Source organism: Enhydra lutris, unplaced genomic scaffold (assembly GCF_002288905.1).
Source record: "Enhydra lutris kenyoni isolate GAN:26980312 unplaced genomic scaffold, ASM228890v2 scaffoldscaffold6, whole genome shotgun sequence".
In the NCBI taxonomy this organism is placed as follows: Eukaryota; Metazoa; Chordata; class Mammalia; order Carnivora; family Mustelidae; genus Enhydra; species Enhydra lutris.
In genome coordinates, this window is record NW_019154090.1 from 42353683 (window position 1) to 42374908 (window position 21226).

Sequence of the window (21226 nt, forward strand, 5' to 3'; positions counted from 1 at the left end):
ATGTATTAAAACTTTATTATTTGCTTTCTTTTTTCCCTTCAAGTAATATTTCCTCCATGTCTTTAGAAACTTTCCATAAGTATGGTTTTGATAGCTGCATCAGAAACCATCTTGTGGATGTACTGTACTTATTTTCGCAATTTTCCTGTTTTCGTTTATTTAAACTGTCTGGTTTTTTATATTATGCAGATTATTCCCCCAGAATAAATTCCTTGAAGTGGGCTTACTGGGTTAAAGTATGAAAGGGTTTGGATTATTTTAAGGCTTTTACTGTAAATGATCACATTGCTTTTTGAAAGGTATGAGTTAGTAAAACAGTTGCCGATGGTAGAAGACGAATCTGGAAAAGTAGGTTGGTTCAGATGATAAAGGGCCTTCTGTGCTCTGTTAATGAATATGGACTTTATCTTGAAGTGCTTTGGAATTGGTGATTATTTTTAATCTTTGGAGTGATAGGAGATGTGAAGAGCAGATGAGAAGGAGTAGATCTGAAATACACATTTAGGGAGGAGTTGATAGGACTAGGAAGTTGAGTGTGACCATGGAACAAAAGTAGGTTAACCAACCACATCAACTCTCTTTCCTCTCTTAGGTTCGTTGACATATTAGCTAATTATTCAGAGAGAAGCCGGATTGTTAAACCAAAGAGAAACCTTTTGTGTTTATCTAATTATGTGTTCAAAATGATCTTTTCAAAGGGAAGTAGAATTTTTTTTTATTGTTGTTGAAGTAAAGACTAGAAGTAATGTATAGCTTTTTCCATTCACGGTAATTTACATGAAGTAAGATTTACCATGTTTAGTGTGAGTTCTGCAGTTTTTGCAGATGTATGCAGTTGTGTAACTACCATGACAATCAGAATACAGAATAGTTCCTTCACTCTAAAAAGCTCTTGTTAATCCTTCCTATCCCTAACAACCACTGATCTGTTTTTTGTCCCTGTAATTTCACCTTTGAAGAATATATAAATGGAATTACCTAATGAGATACTTCCAGTCCAGTTTCTTTTCACTTAGAGCATTTGTGCATCAGCATTTTGTTCCTTTTTACTGTGATCAGTATTCCATTCCCCATTTGAGCCTTTCCTGTGAAGGCTGAGACAGAATTCTGTAGAGATCTTTTTTCTTTTCCTGTATCAATAAATGCTTGAAACAGTCTCTCTCTTCACCTTGGTATCGATACATCTTACTATTACATAGTGCACTGGGGTACCTGGGTGCTTCAGTCTGTTCTCAGACTCTTGATCTCAGCTTGGGTCTTGATCTCTCAGGGTTGGGAGTTCAGACCTGGTGTTGGGCTCTGTGCTGGGAGTGGAGCCTACTTAAAAAAATAGTGCTGTTATATTTTCAGTTGTGGAATCAAACAGCTACTTAACAAGGTGTGGATTGCACAACTTTGGAAATGTGTCCATATGTTTTATGCGATATTGATTTCTTAAGTGTTAAATTCTTTGCATATTGATTGTTGTATGCATTAAGGTCTCCAGCATTTATTCTGGAATTAAATGATATTTATATATCAGGCACTGTTTTAAAAAAAATAATATATTCGTTACTTTTTTTTTTTTTTAAAGATTATTTATTTATTTGACAGAGCACATGCACGCCACGAGCAGGGGGAGAAGCAGGCTTCCCTACTGAGTAAGGAACCTGATGTAGGGCTCTATCCCAGGACCCTGGGATCATGACCTGAGCCTAAGGGAGATAGTTAACCAACTGAGCCACCCAGACATTGTTATTTGACTTTTGAAATGATACTAAGTAGAGATCTTGTATAGACTAAGTAAATTTTATTTTATTTATTTATTTAATTTTTAAAGATTTTATTCATTTATTTGACAGAGATCACAAGTAGGCAGGGAGGCAGCTGCAGAGAGAGAGGAGGAAGCAGGCTCTCTACGGAGCAGCAAGCCGGATGCAGGGCTTGATCCCAGGACCCTGGGATCATGACCTGAGCCGAAGGCAGAGGCTTTATAACCCACTGAGCCACCCAGGCGCCCCGATTAAGTAAATTTATTAAGCAGCTTTACAATTCTGGGTAGATGGGAGATTGTACATGTGTTAGAGGGAATTGGTAAAGATAATGAGTTAAGGTGAGATACCTCATTGTGGTCTTGATTTGTGTTTCTGTGATGATTAATGTTGAATGCTTTCATATATCTGTTGGCCATCTATATGTCTTTAGAAAAATGTCTTTTTAGATCCTCTGCCCATTTTTAAATTGGATTGTTTGCTTTTTTTGCTATTGAGTTGTATAAATTCTTTTTATGTTTTGAGTATTTAGCCCCTTATCAGATATATGATTTACCAATATTTTCTCCTGTTTGGTAGTTTACTTTTTCATTTTGTTGATAGTCTCCTTTGCTGTGTAGAAGCATTTTTAGTTTGATGTGGTCCTGCTTTATTTTTGCTTTTATTGCCTTTCCTTTTGGTGGTAAATTAAAAAAAACAAAAACAAAAAACAAAGCCATCACCAAGACCTGTGTCAAGGAGCTATGGGTCCAGGTCTTATATTCAAGTTTTTAATCCATTTTGAGTTAATTTCTGCGTATGGTATAAGACAGTGGTCCAATTTCATTCTTTTGTATGTGGCTGTTCAGTTTTAAAACACCATTTATTGAGGGGACTGTCCTTTCCCCATTGTATATTCTTGGCTTCATTGTTGTAAATGAATTGACTAAATATGCACTGAATGGCTGTTAACAAAAAGACAAGAAACTAAGAAGTGTTGGTGAGGATGTGGAGGAAAAGGAACCCTTGTGCACTGTTGGTGGGGATATAAATTGGTGCAGCTATTATTGAAAACAATATGGAGGTTGCTCAAAAAATTAAAAATAAAACTACCATATGATCAGTAACTCCACTTCTGGGTATTTATCCAGAGGAAACAAAAACACCCAAAAAGATAAATGTGCGTCATGTTCACTATAGCATTATTTCCAGTGGCCAGGGCATTGGAAACAACCCAAATGTCCATGGATGGATGATGGATAAGAAAATGTGGCATGTGTGTGTGCCATAAAAAGATTTTCTCATCTCTAACAATATGGATGGACCTTGAGGGCATTATGCTATGCAAAATAAGACAAAGACAAATACTGGATGGTCTCACTTATATGTAGAACCTAAAACAAAGCACCCCCTGCCTTTAACTCATAGACAAAGAGAACAGGCTGTGCTCTCTCTGTATGCTTCTGGCCACAGCAGTGGTATTGTCATGGATTCTGGGGATGGGGTCACCCACCCTGTGCCCATCTATGAAGACTGTGCTCTGCCCCACACCATCCTGCATCTGGACCTGGCTAGTTGGGACCGGACAGACTACCTCATGAAGATCCTCATGGAGTAGTACAAAGAACAGATTTGTTGTTGCCAGAGATGGTCAGAATGGTTGAATGTGGTCTGAAGATAACAAACTTTCAGTTATAAAATTAAGAAGTCATGGGGTGTAATGTATATCCTGGTAGATATGATTAATAATGCTGTCATATATTTGAAAGTTGCTAAGAGAGTAAATCTCTTAAAATAAAAAATAAACTAAAAAATAAAAAGTTCTCATAAGAAAAAAACTAACTGGTGATGGATGTTACCTAGAGTTATTGTGATCATTTCACAATATATGTAAGTATCAAATTGTTATGCTATACACTTAAATTAATGTTATATGCTAATTTATAGCTCAAACAGTTCTTTCAGTGTTGCCTATCACAAGAACATTCATGTTTCTCTGATATGATGGGCAGTGAGTTGTCACTTAGAAATCAGATAGTATAAAATTTTCCATCTTTACTAGTTTTTTCTTGTCAGTCAGTTATGAGGAGTCTAAAGAAGTAGAAACGTTATACATTCATGCAAACAGTATTTCAGAGGATGAAAGTTCTATGTCTTCAGGAAGAAAACAGTAGTAATAGCAAATCTCATCAGGACCAAAATACTCCCAACAGAGAGTGATAAAAATTACTTAGAAGATTTTTTTGCTTTATTTTTTCTTGAAAATACTAAAGTTTTGAAATGAAGGATTTTTCTTCATTTTCCTTAGTGTAAAGTGAAGAATTATACTATAAGGATGAGAAAAAATATCTCAAAGGCCATAGTGCATTTCATAAAAATTTTTATGGGATAATTGTTTTTCAAAATTGATAAAGTAGATGATAGTTCTGAGGTTGAAATAGGGTTGATAAAAAGATACTGAGTTCTTGCATTTAAGGAGCACAGTCTAGTGAGAGAGGCACACAAACAATAGTTAATCACATTAGTAGAGAATACTGTGGTAGAAACAGTTATTTTCTGTGTAAGTACATAGAAGGATCACATAACTTAGATTAGAGGTGGTGATTGAGGGAGCAGGTAAGAGCTGCCTTCCCAGAGGAGATGATGCCTAAACTGAGGTCCTGAAGGACTTAAGCAGGTGAAGAGGACAGTAAAACATCTCAAAAGAACATGGTGTTTTCAGAGAATCACAAAGAGTTGTACATGGCTGGTATTAAGGGGAACGTTGTAGGACAAGTGGAAAAGAGGCTGTGGAAATAGTCCATAAAGGGCTTGACATGGCATGGGTTTTATCCCGAAGAAAATTTGAAGCTTAAAAGAAAATAATAAAAGCGTAATAATAATAAAAGACTCTTTGCCAGTGTGCTTACTGTCGTTGGCTTCCCCTTTCCCATTCTTCTGTCTAGTTTTTTCTTGTGGAGCGGAGAAGTCGGGGAATATTATTTTCTCTATCAGGCTTACAAAACTTGTTGTTCCCACTATTCCTACACTCCCTTTCTGACTCCCTGCTTCCCAGTTGGTGGGGGCGGTGAGTGGGGGTTGGGGATCTGTTAACAAATCTGATTTGGATTGCCTATAAGATTGCATACAATCTGAATGAGATGGATTGGTTTTAGCAGCTGGGCATTATTGTATCTAATCCACTTTCACTGCTGAGATGACTTTCTGTAAGGTTTTTTTTTTTCTTCTGGTGGGGTGTGGGTCATGTTTCATAGACTTTAGGTTATCAAATGATTTTTTTTCCCAATAAAGTGTAACCATAAAATTGTTTTAGTGGAACTCTAAAATTAATATGTAGCTAATAGAATGCTATTTGGTCTGCCTAGGCTATCTCAAGGACATTGTGCTTTGCTATGAGGTGAGTGAAGGACTTCTATAATTGGAAATTGTTCTCAGGAATGAGTGTATTAAGGCAGAGAGTTAACGTGAAACATTTTCTGGATCTCTGATAGCTTATGTAGTGACTTTGCGAATTACAGGATGATGCTTCCTCTGGTGATGTAGCCTCAGGAGACAGGAGCTGGTACTCCCTTGGACAGTCGAAGCCCTGCAGGCGCATCCCTTGGATAGTGGAATATGAACTTGAATTTAGCTCTATCTTGCAGTCTTAAGCAAGGCACAACCTATAAAACTGTATTCAGCAGCACCAGACATTTTGAATTTATATTTCGAAGGGACTGAGGATTTGCTGTGAGCTTGCTTGACTGACTGATGGATACAGGGAAGGGACAAACTTTAGAACAAAGCCTGTTAGCTTACCCCACAGGCCCCAGTTGTCATCACTGTAGATTTTGACTTACAGGTGTAAGTGATAGTTGTGCCTAGAAAAATGGTAAGTGGTCATGTAACTGACTTTGACTTCTTAACAGAAGAGTGTTAAGTCATTTGCTCTTGCATGTCTTTGCTGTGCAGCCATTCTGTGGTTACGGAACAAAAGAGAGATACATCAAATGTCATTTTGGTTTTTTAATTCGTATTTCTGGCTGTCAGGGAACAGATAGAAATTACTATTTCAAATATAAGTTTTAAGCTGTCTGATTTCTTTTATTCATAGCCTTCTATCACTCAAAGGCTTCATTAACAATCAGCCACATTAGTAATTAGAGGGAGCAGAAAAACCTCTAACCAGGTTTTCTGTTTCATAATAATATGAATCACTGAATGATACCATTGACAGGCACTGTATTTAGGTGATTTATTTGTGTTATCAGTCTTCTTGAGTTAGGATGATCTTAATTCACATTTTACGGATGATGAGACTGAGGATTAAAGAAGTTAGCTAACTTGTTCATGTTGTAAGATTTGAGTAAGATAGATTCATTGTGCTTTCTCCTCTGGTTAAAAAGTCTTCTAAGATTAAATGTTCCAAATTCTGTTTATGAGAAACACAACAAATTGAAAAAAAAAATACATATCTGACTTTATCAGCTTACTTAAGACATGTATTCCCATTTAATTGTAAAATTCATCTGGAATGATCATATGTAATATTATATAAAATGAAGTTATCCTGATTGTTATTATATAAACTTTGTACTGTAAACTCATTATTTCATATCTTCCCCAGTACCTAGCATTTTTTTCCTCAAGAAGGAAAAGAACTTTTGGGGGGCAGCTGAGTGGCTCAGTCATCTGAGTGTATGACTCTTTTTTTTTTTTTTTTTTAAGATTTTATTTATTTATTTGACAGACAGAGATTACAAGTAGGCAGAGAGGCCGGCAGAGAGAGAGGAGGAAGCAGGCTCCCTGCTGAGCAGAGAGCCTGATGTGGGGCTCGATCCCAGGACTCAGATCATGACCTGAGCTGAAGGCAGAGGCTTTAACCCACTGAGCCACCCAGGTGCCCCTGAGTGTATGACTCTTGATTTCATCTCAGATCATGATCTTGGGGTCATGGGATCAGCCCGCATTGGACTTTGCACTCAGTGTGGAGTCTGCTTCTCTCCCTTAAAAATAAATAAAAAAATTTTTTTAAAGATTTTATTTACTTATTTGTCAGCAGGGAGAGTGGTAGGCAGAGGAAGAAGCAGGCTCCCCTCTGAGCAAGGAGCCCAATGCAGGACGCTGGGAATGTGATGTTGATGCTTAACTGACTGAGCCACCCAGGTGTCCCCAAAATAAGTAAAATCTTTTTTTTTTTTTTAAAGATTCTATTTATTTACTTGACAGAGATAGGGAGAGAGTACAAGCGGCGGGAGCAGCAGGGAGAGAGAAGCAGGCTCCTGCTGAGCAGAGAGCCCAATGTGAGGCTCGATCCCAGAACCCTGGGATCCTGATCTGAGCCGAAGGCAGTCTGTTAATTGACTGAGCCACCCAGGTGCTCCCCCCAAATAAGTAAAATCTTAAAAAAAGTAAAAATTTTTTGGTATGCCATCTGTATGAATTAAAGTATTTGCTTAAGTCAGGACTTCTTGTCTGAAGTTCTATGACTGTTCTTCATTTTGGTTGTTTTGATTTTTCCAGGTCAATACTCAGAATATTCCAGCAAACAAACACAGTGTCTTACGTATATTTCCCTTCAGGATTGCTTCCTTGCCCTGTCACTATACAGAATAACAACTAAGGTTCCTGATGGCATGAGTCATCCATTATTTAAAGCTAAATAATATACTGTTTTTCCAAGGCAGAAAACTATGTAATATGTCTTATAAATTTGTTTACCTAAAATATACTATTAAGAGTTAATTTTATGATATTTTTATGTTAAATTACTTAAAATAAGGATAAAAATAGTTCCTCAGTTACATTAGCCTTATTTCATGGGCTCAACAGCCTTGTGTGGTAGTGGCTACCATACTGGAAAGTGTAGATACAGAACATTTGGATCATCACAGAAATTTCTGTTAGCATGGGTCTCTCAAACAGAGGGACTAAGGATTTCGTAAATCATTCAGCCTTCAAGGCAGTGGTGGTGGAGAGAGTGTCTTAGCATTCATTTATGTAGGGTCCCCTTTTTTCCTGTTTTCAGTATGATGACTAAGCTAGAAAATCCTGTTGTTTACCTGAACTCTTCAGAGAATAAATTCCAGAATTCCACAGATTGGTAGCATGGTGGAACTCAAGAAGGGATCTAGGGGCCTATGTGTGTCTCAGACTAATTGCACTCATTCTTCCTAGTTTGAACTTCTTTCTTCTGTGTTTTTTTGTCCTTGTGGGTTTATGGTTTTTTTGTTTGTTTTTTTTTTTTAATCCCCTTTTTGTGCTTCAGTGGAGTTTTGGTAGGAAGATGGGTGGATGTATTCAGCTGCTCCATCATAACAAAGGATCTGTGAGGACCTGGTCATTTCTGTGTAGAAATGTGCCTTGAAGCGCTTGTCACTCTTTTATTTGTTGTCTCAGTGTTCTTGCTCAGAAGCATCAGTTGTAGTAGCGAGAAGCCCAAATGTTTTTATAAATAGTCTGTCATTTTGGTTTCTTTTGGCTATTGTTCAAGGCATGGTGTAAATAAAGGAGAATCATGAACCCATTTTTAAACTCCCCAACTCCTTTGATTATGCTTGTCTTGGGTATTTAAGAGTTCAGTAGGTTGAGAAAGGAACTAATGCCTGATTTCTGCCAGGTGTTTATAAATTTTAAGTTGTATTTTTCTACTGTACAGTAACCTACTTTCAGATATTTCAGACTCTCTTAGCTTAGAAAAATAAATAAGTTACAAAAAAATACTTTCCTGAAGTAGGAAGTTAACTTTCATTCCTGTTTCCTCCAGTGAGGTTTATGTAAGGTGTAGTTGGCAAAGTCAACTGTGCTGCTTCAGTTCATAGTAGAAATAGACCATTTATGGTATTCTGGTTTAGGATGGACTGCTGTAAGTCATTAGTTTTGGGGCCGGTTTAGTTGTTTACAAAAATTTGAATCTGAAAAACTTGATGCTCCTTCCAAAAATTACAGCCCTTATGCTAGAATTGTGGAGAGAATTGATGTTTTAAGTGTGTTCTGTCATTTGCAATTATTAAAATACCCAGTGTTACATACTCTCTGCAGCGTTTACTTCCCCTTCTGTTTGTGAGGAGTATCTTTATTTAGAGAAGCTCACACGGAGTGAATCTTGAGTGTTAAGGTGGGGCCTCAGATGTACTCATTTCATCTCTCAGTCAGTGTTTTACAAAAGCTCTGCCAGAGGACACTCAGGTTTAAGATCTGTTATACTTCATGAACGAGTTAAAAACTGGTAGTTGGTGAGATAAAATAGAGTGAAGTAATTATATAACAGCAACTGTTTTGACAAGGGGGTGGAGTTTAAGAGTGACTGTTACTTTCCAGGGCCACTGGTACAGAACACACAGAAACTGAAGCTCTGGATTGAGTGTCTTTGTAAGGTATTTACAGTGCTCTTGTAGTGGCAGTCTGTTTTCTCCAGATTTTCCTCCCCAGCTGTGTAGCAAATTTTGGTGTGAAGTTCCGAGTATCCTTTAATGGTCTTTATTTATTTATTTATTTATTAAAGATTTTATTTATTTATTTGACAGACAGAGATCACAAGTAGGCAGAGAGGCAGGCAGAGAGAGAGAGGGGAGAAGCAGGCTCCCCGCCGAGCAGAGAGCCCTATGAGGGGCTCGATCCCAGGACCCTGGGATCATGACCTGAGCTGAAGGCAGAGGCTTTAACCCACTGAGCCACCCAGGCGCCCCTAATGGTCTTTATTATTAAAACTTGCATTTAAACTTAATAACTTAAAAAAATATCAAAACTGAATTTGATTTTCCTTTTTAAAATAAACTTTGATTCCTTCACAGCTAAGCAGTTAATATCTCAGTAATCTAACATTTTAGAGAAATACTGAAAAGTGAGATTGATGGGAGAAGACTTTTTCTATTAGGTAAAAGTACCGTGTAAAGCACAGATGATTCTGTAGATCAGTGTTACAGTCGTTTGTGTTTTAAGATTTGCTATAATGTCTCTTGATGCTAAGAAACCCACTGAAATTAATACTTTTTTTAAAAAAACATTTTATTTATTTATTTGACAGAGAGGGAGGGAGAGAGGGAAGAGAGAGAGAGCAGAAGCAGGGGGAGCAGCAGGCTACGCGCTGGAGCAGGGAGCCCCATGCGGGCTCCATCCCAGGACCCGAGCCAAAGGTAGCCGCCTAACTGATTGAGCCACCCAGGTGCCCCTGAAATTAATACTTTCACAGGAGTGCTTAACCATCATCCTGAATGAACTGTATTCACTATAATTGGCTTCTTTTATAATGATACACATTTTGCTTGAAGCATGCTTTTGAGAAAGGACCCATAGGCCTCACCAGGGGTCCATGGCACAAAAATGTTTTGGGCCTGTTTTTATAAAGTGCTGTTACCACTACTGTTTCATTATAAAAATTAAGCCTGTAGGCAAAAAGCTAAAATAACAATGAGGTAAAATTTTATTATATTTCTTGAACTACATTTTAAAGATTTTATTTGTCAGAACACAAGCAGGGGGAGCAGCAGGGAGAGGGAGAAGCAGGCTCCCGCTGAGCAGGGAGCCAGATGTGGGGCTCAATCCCGGGACCCTGCAATCATGACCTGACCCAAAGGCAGCCGCTTAACCAACTGAGCCACCCAGGCATCCCCAGAACTACATTTTAGTGATCTTCACCTGGAGCTTACTATTGGAAATGCAAAACTTCAGGCTCCACCCCATATTTTATTTTATTTTATTTTTTATTTTTTATTTTTTTTAAGATTTTATTTATTTATTTGTCAGAGAGAGAGAGAGAGAGCGAGCGAGCACAGGCAGACAGAATGGCAGGTAGAGGCAGAGGGAGAAGCAGGCTCCCCACAGAACAAGGAGCCCGATGCGGGACTCGATCCCAGGACGCCGGGATCATGACCTGAGCTGAAGGCAGCTGCTTAGCCAACTGAGCCACCCAGGCGTCCCTCCACCCCATATTTTAAATCAGAATCTGTAAAATCTGCATTTTAATAAGATTCCCAGGAGATTTCTGTGTACTCTAAGGTTTGATAACTGACCTAGTGCACCCTCCTCAATAAATTAATTGGAAGTTACTCGTATACTTCATAGGATGTTAAATGACATGCCTAGGGTAACACAGCTAGTCAGTGGGAAAGCTTGGAACTGGTGCTCTCATAATTCTAGGGCTTTAATTTCAAATTGTCTCCTTTGGGCCTCCAAGATGTTAGTAAGGATTATTTCATATTTTTCCCTCCTGCTAATCTTTACCCCAGTCTTCCACCTCCCCAGTCTCCTGAACCAAGGGTAAAAGAGCTCTCAGCTTGTTGAGAAGAGCTGGGCTGGGCTATATTAGAGGTTAGGAAGGGAGGGGCCCTGGGACAGTGTTGGGCCAGGGTGTAAGACTGGTATTCCTTGCTTTCCCTGTCTGCTCTGATGGTTTTAGTTTTAACTTTATAAAAATCATTATCAGGAATCTAGGGGCTAGTTGCTTAATCTTCCATATCAGTGCTATTAAGGATATACTAGGTAAATCAAGGTATAACAAATTTAAGCATATTTATTTATTACAGTTGAATAGTGTACAATAGTATTAAAAGTATACACTTTACCTGGTGGGTTTTTCATTATTTTCATTGGCAGAATTTAGTATTATAACACTACTAGAGGTAGAGGATCGACCATACTTTTTTAACATCAAAGCCTCTAAAGCTCCCCTATGGAAAGATGTGAGAAAGCAAGCATTTGAGAGGTCCTAAGCACCGAACTATACACTTTATTCTGATTCCTTCCTTTCTACCTTCCCAGCCAGCTGTTGTTCAGTACCGTTGTTTGTACCTTTGCAGTATCAGCATCCGGCCCTCCTTATAACTGCTCCCACTACCCTGATGAAGGCCTTGATCACGTCTTGCTTTGCTTACTGAATTAGCCTTTTAGCTGGTCATCTTTTCTTTTTAAAAATATCCAGGGTCCCCATACTCAGCCTAGCATTCGTGGCTTCTTCCACCTGAAGCCAGTCCACATCTCCGCTTCCTCCTCCCTTTATCCTCCTCTCAGAGTGTGTGTGCCAGGTTTGCTTCATCAGGAACTAGCTTTGTCCCTCTTCCAGTCCCCTTATTTTGGAGTGCTTTAAATCAGCTTACATGTCAGTCCTCCCTGAGTGCCTGCATCCCTCCCCAAGCCCCCATTTAATCTCTGCCTTCTTTAAACTCCCTTCCATTAGAGTTTATCAAGGAATAATGAAAGTTTTACCAGATATTGCTGTCTTTATCTTAAACTTCCTAGGGGGTCTTGGGAAATCTTTGATTCCTCTGAGGAATGTTATAGTGAACAAAGCAGACATAGTCTTAAGGAATTTACAGCCTATTTGGGGAGGCAGTCATTAAGTAAATAATCTTAGAAAAAACTGAGGGTATTTATCCAAAAAATACAAAAGCACTAATTTAAAGGAATACATGCACTCCATGTTCATTGCAGCATTATTATTATTATACAATGGCCAAATTATGGACGCAGCCTAAGTGTCCATCGATAGACAAATGGATAAAAATGTGATACACACACACACACACACACACACACACACACACACACACACACGCACACAATGGAATATTATTCAGCCATAAAAAGAAATGAAATGTTGCCAATTGGAACAATGTAGAGGGAGCTAAAGAGTATAATGCTAAGTGAAATAAGTCAGTCCCAGAGGGGAGTTGGGTGGGGGGATGGGTGCAGTAGGTGATGGGAATTAAAAAGAGTATATTTATCATGATGAGTGCTGATAATGTGTAAAATTGTTGAATCACTCATTGTATACCTGAAGCTAACATAACACTGTACCTTAACTATACTGGGATTAAAGTAAACATAATAAAAAAACCAAAACACTGAAACTGGTAAGTGCTATGCAGTAGAGATTCATGTGTCATGGAATCATGTTAGAGTGGGTTTGACCTAGACAGCTTTTTTGCAAAGTGAGAATTAAGCTGAGATCTGAAGAGTGAAGTAGGCAAAGAAGGGTAGGGAAGTGCCGTCCAGGTGGGGTGTACAGTATGATTAAAGATGGGAGGCAGCATGGCCAGTGTGAACTACTAAGAGAAGGCCAGGGTGGTGAGGTACAGAGTTGTGTAGTATAAGATAAAGCTGGAGGGGTGGGTAGGACTAGACTATGTTAAAGAATTAGTGCTTTTACCCTCAGATCAATGGAAAGCCATCGAGGTATTTTGAGCCTGGATATTGGATTTGTGTTTCAGATCTCTGGCTGCAGTGTTGAAGATGAATTGGAGTGTGGAGGGGATCAGCAGTGGGCATGGGCAGTCTGTCATATTTGAACAACCATGGTAACATATTAAGCCCCAAATCTCAGTGGCTTAACACAGAAAAGACTTCTATCATGCAGAGTTCAGGGGAGTCAGCAGCTCTCTTCTGTCTTAAATTGTGTCCACAAAGGTCCTCTTGTCAGGGGAAGACAGAGCTTGAAGACCATTTTTAAAGAGTCAGGGCTGGAAGTCCTTGGTATCACTGTGCTGAGCAGAACTTCCTGGCCCCAGCTGAATTTGCAAGGAAGGCTGGGGAATGTAGTCTTCCTGTGTGGCCATGAAGAGGAGGCAGTGTGGTGTACACATATCTTGATCTCTCTCCTCTGCAGCCAGTTGGGGGTTTAGTGTAGCAGTTCGGATAATAGAAAACGGTGGCTTAGGCTGGAGAGTGGTGACAGAGATGGAGAGCGCTGAATGTCTTGGAAAAAGGTAAGAAAAGTCAAAGAGCCAAGTGAGATGAGGGAGAAGGAACTATTGAGGATATTATCTCTTAGGTTTGGAGTCTGTGTAACCGGGATGGTGCTATGTACTGAGGAAGACTGATTAGAAGGGGACTTTGGAGCATCAGATCTCTTTTTGACACATCCATCTGGAGATGTTAGATAGGAAATTGGATATAAAGGCTTCGGGCTCAGAAAAGCAGAAATCTGAACAATGTGCAAGTCATTTGGATTAGACACACAAAAACTTAAGCATGGATAAAGCCTCCTAGGGAGAATGCAGGGTCCTCCTTTTCCATTTCCACCTAACTGCCATCAACATCTGTGTACTGCCAGATTGCTCTCCCGCCACTCTTCTGACCTCAGCTGAACCTTTAGATGTCCTCAGAGCCCCTTTGCTTGTCCTTAGGTGATTCCCTTGGCAACTCCCCATAACAGCTATTCTGAATCTTTTTTTTTTTAATTCATTTTTATTTTTTTTTTAAAGATTTTATTTATTTGACAGATAAAGAAAGTAGGCAGAGAGGCAGGCAGAGAGAGGAGGAAGCAGGCTCCCTGCCGAACAGAGAGCCGGACGTGGGGCTTGATCCCAGTATCCTGGGATCATGACCCAAGCCTAAGGCAGAGGCCTTAACCCACTGAGCCACCCAGGCGCCCCCGCTATTCTGAATCTTCACCTGATTTGCCCTCAAATTCCTGCTCTACTTCTCCTGGTTTATACTTCACAGAGAATATAGAGGTTTTCAAGTACAGTTTTTAGAAATGTGTATCTTCCTTCTCGAAGCTATTACCGTCCCTTTTACTATTTTAGAGGAGAGAAGGGTGTAGGTTTCCCCCACCATCCAAAAGTAGAGTGAGCCTGTGAAACCTTTCATAAGCCTGAATGGTGTAGCAATTCCATTAATTTATATGGAAAAATTTTTCATCATTCCCAGAGCCAAACATAACCTTTCTTAGACTCTTTTGGCACTTTTAGGACACATCTTGGTTGCAGATGAACAAAATAAATCGAGATGTAGCGCAGATGCTGACAGATACAGTTTAAAGCTGTGGCGGCTCCATGTGGAGATGCTGAGTGTCGATCTGGGGAAGGAGTTTGGCAGGGTCACTCACTGCTCCATGTGTGCACTGCTTCCATGCAAACACTCAATGCTATTGTTGCTTTTTGCCTTTTTTTTGTAAATGTGAAAGTCTTTAGATTTCCTTTGGTCTGTGAAAACAGGTACAAATGCACATCTTTCGTAAAAGCAAACTGGTGTAACTTGAACTTCTGAAAATCAAGGGCTATTTGTATATTCTTTTCTTTTTTTTAAAGATTTTATTTATTTATTTGACAGCGCAAGTAGGCAGAGAGGCAGGCAGAGAGAGAGGAGGAAGCAGGCTCCCTGCTGAGCAGAGAGCCCTATGCGGGGCTTGATTCCAGGACCCTGAGATCATGACCTGAGCGGAAGGCAGAGGCTTTAACACACTGAGCCACCCAGGTGCCCCTGTATATTCTTTTCTAAGACTGATTCCCTCATGTGTACCCTGAGTCTCATCACTCTCTTTAGAGTTCTGTCCCTTAATTGTAAGTGGTTAAGAGTATCCTCTGGAGCCAAATTGCCCGAGTTCAGATCTCACTTCTGCTATAGGTTTCCATGTGACTCTGGCCAAGTTACTTAATCTTTCTGTTCCTCAGTTTCCCCATTTGTAAGATGCCGATAATAACAGTAGCCATCTCAGAATTTTTGTGATTTAGAAATATCTGACAACATTAAGTACTCAATATTAGTTTTTTTTTTCTTTTTTCCTTTTTCCTTTAGTGGTTTGGTTTTCCTCTTGTTCCTTCAAACTCTTAAACTTTTAGTATGGTCAGATTTCCCCAGTTGTAAGATAATTTCTATAAAGTTAGCATACAGTCTGTTTCCTTTTCCCTTTGCCATTAACTGTTGTGCTTTCTTTCTTCACCTCCTCGGTTTACCCCTGTAAATCCTCAGCATATTACCCTGGACTTCTGACTGATTCCTCCAATCTCCTGAAATGCATAGAGACTCAGTTGCCAAACCTGGTGGTCTGTTGCAGTCATTCTCAGACTTTGCAGGCATTGGTGTTGATGACCGCCCCCCCCCCCGTCCCCCCAGGATGCCTCCCTGGCTTCTAGGATGCTGTTTTGTCCCTTCTTACTTTTTAGTTTTCTGATCATTTCTTCATAGTCCCCTTGACTTTTTACTCTTTTGCTACTTTGTATTGGTATCTCTAGGATATTGATTATAGTCCAAAGTATCAGTAAGACCGGAGCTCACATTTCCAATTGCTAACTGGTCATCTCCACCTAGCTGTCTTTTTTTTTTTTTTTAAAGATTTTTTTTTTAAATTTATTTGACAGACAGCTCCCAAGTAGGCAGAGAGGCAGGCAGAGAGAGACAGGAGGAGGAGGCAGGCTCCCTGCTGAGCAGAGAGCCCGATGCGGGACTTGATCCCAGGACCCTGAGATCATGACCTGAGCCGAAGGCAGAGGCTTTAACCACTGAGCCACCCAGGCGCCCCTCCACCTAGCTGTCTTTAAAGTTTACATCGTCTGGATATTTATAATTGCCTCAGAGGTGGTCTTCCTGTTTTCAGTGTGTTTGCCAAATTTTCCTTTACAGTCTTCAGGGTTAATTTCCTCAAGCATAAGTGTCTATAGTACTCCTCTCATCAGAAACCTTTACAAACATCCTTTCCGGTAGAGAAAAGCTCAGATTTCTCCTTACTGAGGCTTTTAAGATTCCTGTAGGTTATAGCTAGATTTGGCTGACATTAGTTGCATAATAATTGCAGAATAGCTATTTACTTTCTGTTTCCACACTGGTACATGGTTAATATGTTTTATTTCCAATCAGAATTTAAAGTGCTGTTTGAGTTAATTCACTTAAATATTGACAGATACATTCAGATGATTGGTTGGCTTAATAAGGCTTCCATTGTTTCCTTCATGCTTTTAAATATGGGTTGGTCAGTTGTGATTTACAGAAATTAGGAAAGTGATAAGATAGGATGGGTTTTGTGGTAGTTTTCTACTCTTGATTTTCTATGTCTACTACCACATGAATGTTGTTTATAAACAAAGTGTGGATTAGATTAGATAGGATTGAAATAGATTATGATTAGGTGCGGACTAGATTTGATAGAATTGAAGTATATTAGACCTTACCCCGATATTAAGTAAATGCTAGGATCTTAGTATATTTTAACCGCCAGAGTTCTTATGTGTATTTTTAAGTAACAGCTTTACTAAGCTGTAATTCACATATCATAAAGTATGATTCAGTGGTTTTCAATGTATTCAGAGTTGTGGATTCATCACCACTGTCAAATCCCAGAGCATTCATCACACCATAAAGAAAACCCCATGCCCATTAGTGGTCACTCCCCATTCCTTTTTCAAGTTCCTAAAAACCAGTGATCTGCTTCCTTCCTTTCTGAACATGGGTTTGCCTGTTTTGAACATTTCATAGAAATAGAATCATGTAATATGTGGCCTTTTATATCTGGCTTCTTTCACTTTGCATAATGATTTTCACGGTTTACGTTATAGCCTTTAACACTACCTTTTCAGTGGTTGAATAATATTCCAGTGTATGGATGGCATCACATTTTGTTTCTCCATTCATTCAGTTGATAAACATTCTTTCTTCTGCTTTTTAGCTACTATCAATCATGCTGCTCTGAACATTTGTGTACAAGTTTTTTTTTTTTTTTTTTAAAGATTTTATTTATTTATTTGACAGAGACCACAAGTAGGCAGAGAGGCAGGCAGAGAGAGGAAGGTAAGCAGAGAGCCCGATGCGGGGCTCGATCCCAGGACCCTGGGATCACGACCTGAGCTGAAGGCAGAGGCTTTAACCCACTGAGCCATCCAGGTGCCCGTACAAGTTTTTATATGGACATGTTTTCATTTCTCTGTATATACCTAGGAATGGCATTAATAGGTATTAATTCTGTGTTTAGCTTTTTGAAAAACTGCCAAATACTTTCCTGAAGCAGCCACACTGTTTGATAATTCTGTCAGCACTGTAGAAGAGTTCCATGTCTCAACAGTCTCACTAACATAGGTTACTGCTGTCTTTGTTGTTACAGTCATCCTAGTGGTGTAAAGTAGTAGATCCTTGTGGTTTTGACATGTTATTTCCCTAATGACTGATGATGTTGAGCACTTTTCCCAAGTGCTTACCGACCATTTTTATACTTTTTTGGGGAAATGTTTATTCAGACCCCTTACCCATTTTAAATTTGGGTCATCTTTTTTTATTTTTGAGTTATAAGGGATCTTTGTTCTGGATACAAGTTCTTTTTTTTTTTTTTAAAGATTTTATTTATCTGACAGAGATCACAAGTAGATGGAGAGGCAGGCAGAGAGAGAGAAGGAGGGAAGCAGGCTCCCTGCTGAGCAAAGAGCCCGATGCAGGACTCGATCCCAGGACCCTGAGATCATGACCTGAGCCAAAGGCAGCGGCCTAACCCACTGAGCCACCCAGGTGCCCTGGATACAAGTTCTTATTGGAAATACGATTTGCAGATATTTTCTCCTCATATGTGGGCTGTCCTTTCCTCTTTTTTAAAGAAAGAGTATTATTTTAGAAAGGGCAGGGTGTGAGGAGAAGGGGAGAGAGAGAATCTCAAGGAGACTCCCCGCTGAGTGTGGAGCATGACACAGGGCTCTATCCCACAACCCTGAGATCATGACCTGAGTGGAAACCAAGAGTTGGACACTTCTAAGCCACCCAGGTGCCTCTGTCCTTTCATCTTATATGTAGTTTTATTAATCAAATTACTTGGCATTAATTTTGGGTGTCATTAATATTTTTTGCATTGTTTAGTATTTAAATTTATGAAGTTTATAGTTCTTGCTTTAGAAAAGCTAACATGCAAACCAAAGTAGTTAATGAGGCATCAAAAATTATGGCTTTAGTAGAGTTAATGCAAATAGAACACACCTCAAAGAAGATGAAAGATTAAAAACTCAGGTTGAGACCTTTTGCTGTCAGGGTCACGTTTCAGAATAGCAAGTGTAACATGGTAAGAGGTTTATTTTTCTGGTCAGTATGATCCTAAATTATTTTGTTTCTACAGCAATAAATGTTTTCTTATCCTTTTTTAAAAATTGAGATATAATAGACAAGTAACATTGTGTTAGCTGAAGATGTACAAGGTGTTGATGTGATACATTTATATACCACAGTCTGATGATTACACTAATACCTCCATCATGTCACATAATTATCATGTCTTTTTTGTGGTTGAAACAATTAAAATCTAGTGATTTTAATTTAAACTTGGAGATTTTGTAAGTGAATTTTTTTTTTTAAAGATTTTTTTAATTTATTTATTTGACAGAGAGAGATTACAAGTAGGCAGAGAGGCAGGCAGAGAGAGAGAGAGGAGGAAGCAGGCTCCCTGCTGAGCAGAGAGCCCAGATGTGGGGCTCGATCCCAGGACCCTGGGATCATGACCTGAGCCGAAGGCAGAGGCTTTAACCCACTGAGCCACTCAGGCGCCCCTGTAAGTGAAATTTTAAAGGCATATGATTAATGTGTTACTAAATATTAATCACATAATTTTGAAATGTATATAGACAAAGACCTTTTAATTCTTCTATTAGAGAAAGTTACGCTGGCAGAATGGAATTTTCTCAGTGCAGCCACTCTGTCCATCTGCTATGCATTATGAAAAGAATTTTGGGTATTATTAATACCCCAGTTGGGGAGATGACTGCTCCCAGTTAGGGCTCTAAGCAACCCCTTTAAAAGCAGTTGAATCTAGCATATCTTAGGAAGCACCTTTTTCCAAATTTTAGGGTAGGAGGGGCTGCTGTAGCTCAGTCTTCCCTTATACCTATGTATGTGTGTAGTGATGAATACTTTAGATATTTAATCTTTTTAATGTTTAATGACTGAAACTAACAATTGCAGCTTAGATTTTGTTTTTCTTTTGGATGGTGAGTATACCTTAAAAATTTGAAGTGTATGCCAGTCTATAAGGAAAAGTTACATGGTGTTTTTATATTTGGCACAATGAAAGTTAAAAGCCTCCTTCTGACTTTTTTACCTTGTTATAGGCCTCCGGAGTGCAAGTTGCAGATGAAGTATGTCGCATTTTTTATGACATGAAAGTTCGGAAGTGCTCCACACCAGAAGAAATCAAGAAAAGGAAGAAGGCTGTCATTTTTTGTCTCAGTGCAGACAAAAAGTGCATCATTGTAGAAGAAGGGAAAGAGATCTTGGTTGGAGATGTTGGTGTAACCATAACCGATCCTTTCAAGCATTTTGTGGGAATGCTTCCTGAAAAAGATTGTCGCTATGCTTTGTATGATGCAAGCTTTGAAACCAAGGAATCTAGAAAAGAGGAATTGATGTTTTTCCTGTGGTAAGCATCAGAAATATTGAGCCTCTGTATAACTGAGTTAATTTTACTGTTACCACTTGAAGAAACCATTTCTTAGGGCCAAAAGGATTTTCAGTCAGTCTATCTGTAGTATTTGTCATTTAATTTTTATTAAGGTTTCATAATGTCTTAGTTACATTAATGTTTGTAGGACCAAAAGTAAATTTTAACTATTCTTTGTGTACTTGAAGAATATGACTTTTAGTAGTTGATTCTTTTGGTGGGGATAGGGGCAGGCGCTAGATTCTATGCATTCTCTGAACTCAGTTACAAGCTAACATTTCTCTAAAAATTCTTCCTAGAATCCTGAAAAGAAAGTTTACCCCACCAAAATCCTTCTCCAACATGTCTTGCCAGGAACCAGCCTTTAACATTTTAATACACCCATCCTTTACTTGTTCCTCCGTGGTTTGCTACCCTTTTTTTTTTTTTTTTTTTTAAAAAGAATGAATTAATTTAAAAGGCTGGGGAGAGTGAGTGAGAAGAAGGTGGGTCAGAGGGAGGAGAGAATCTCAAGCAGACTCCAGCTGAGACTCGCTAGGGCTTGATCTAACCCTGAGATCATGCCCTGAGCCAAAACCAGGAGTTGAAGGGCTGATCCACTGAGCCACCCAGACGCCCCTGTGGTTTGCTGTTTTGGAAGTTGGTACTATCGTTGCAACTCTAACTAGGTCAGTAGGGGGTAGCCACTAGCCATGGTGGCTATTTAAATGTAAAATAATTAAAATTAAGTAAATTTAAAAATTCATTTTCTTAGTCATTTGCTACATTTCAAACACTCAGTAGCCACCTGTGACTAGTGGCCACCTTACTGGGTAGCACAGACAGAACATTTCCATCACTACAGAAAGCCCTTCTGGACAGCGTTGTTCTAAATAGTGAGAAAGTGTTATAAGGTGATTTATGTGGCCTTTTTTCTTAAAAGGCTGCTTAATTTAGTTATCCTGGTCTTTTCAGGTAAGTTCGAGATTAAGCTTCAGTTGAAAGTCACACGTGTCTCTTACTTAGTTGTATTATATTGCTTTCTTTGGTATGGAATTCTTTTTCTTTTCTTTTTCCTTTTTTTTTTTTTTTAAAGATTTTACTTACTTATTTGACAGACAGATATCACAAGTAGGCAGAGAGGCAGGCAGAGAGAGAGGAGGCAGCAGGCTCCCTGCTGAGCAGAGAGCCCGCACGATGCGGGGCTCGATTCCAGGACTCTGGGATCATGACCTGAGCTGAATGAAGGCAGAGGCTTTGACCCACTGAGCCACCCAGGTGCCCCTGGTATGGAATTCTTACGTAGAATAATTCTCTAGCTTCCAGTGGAAGGGGGAGTGGTAACAGCCTTTGATTTGGGGGGAGTGAAGGTCCTCTTGATACTTCTGCCGAGCCAGGACATGGCTAGAAGGGGCTTAGC

General features: G+C 39.2%; 1 protein-coding gene across 1 annotated transcript in view; it reads left to right on the forward strand.

Annotated features, from left to right (window-relative positions):
- Positions 1-21226, forward strand: part of LOC111141429 (destrin, actin depolymerizing factor) — a 41438-nt gene that overhangs the window by 14264 nt on the left and 5948 nt on the right. Inside the window, exon 2 of the mRNA XM_022493974.1 lies at positions 19499-19806. Within this exon, the coding sequence (XP_022349682.1) occupies positions 19499-19806 (308 nt within the window). The remainder of the gene's footprint in view (positions 1-19498; positions 19807-21226) is intronic.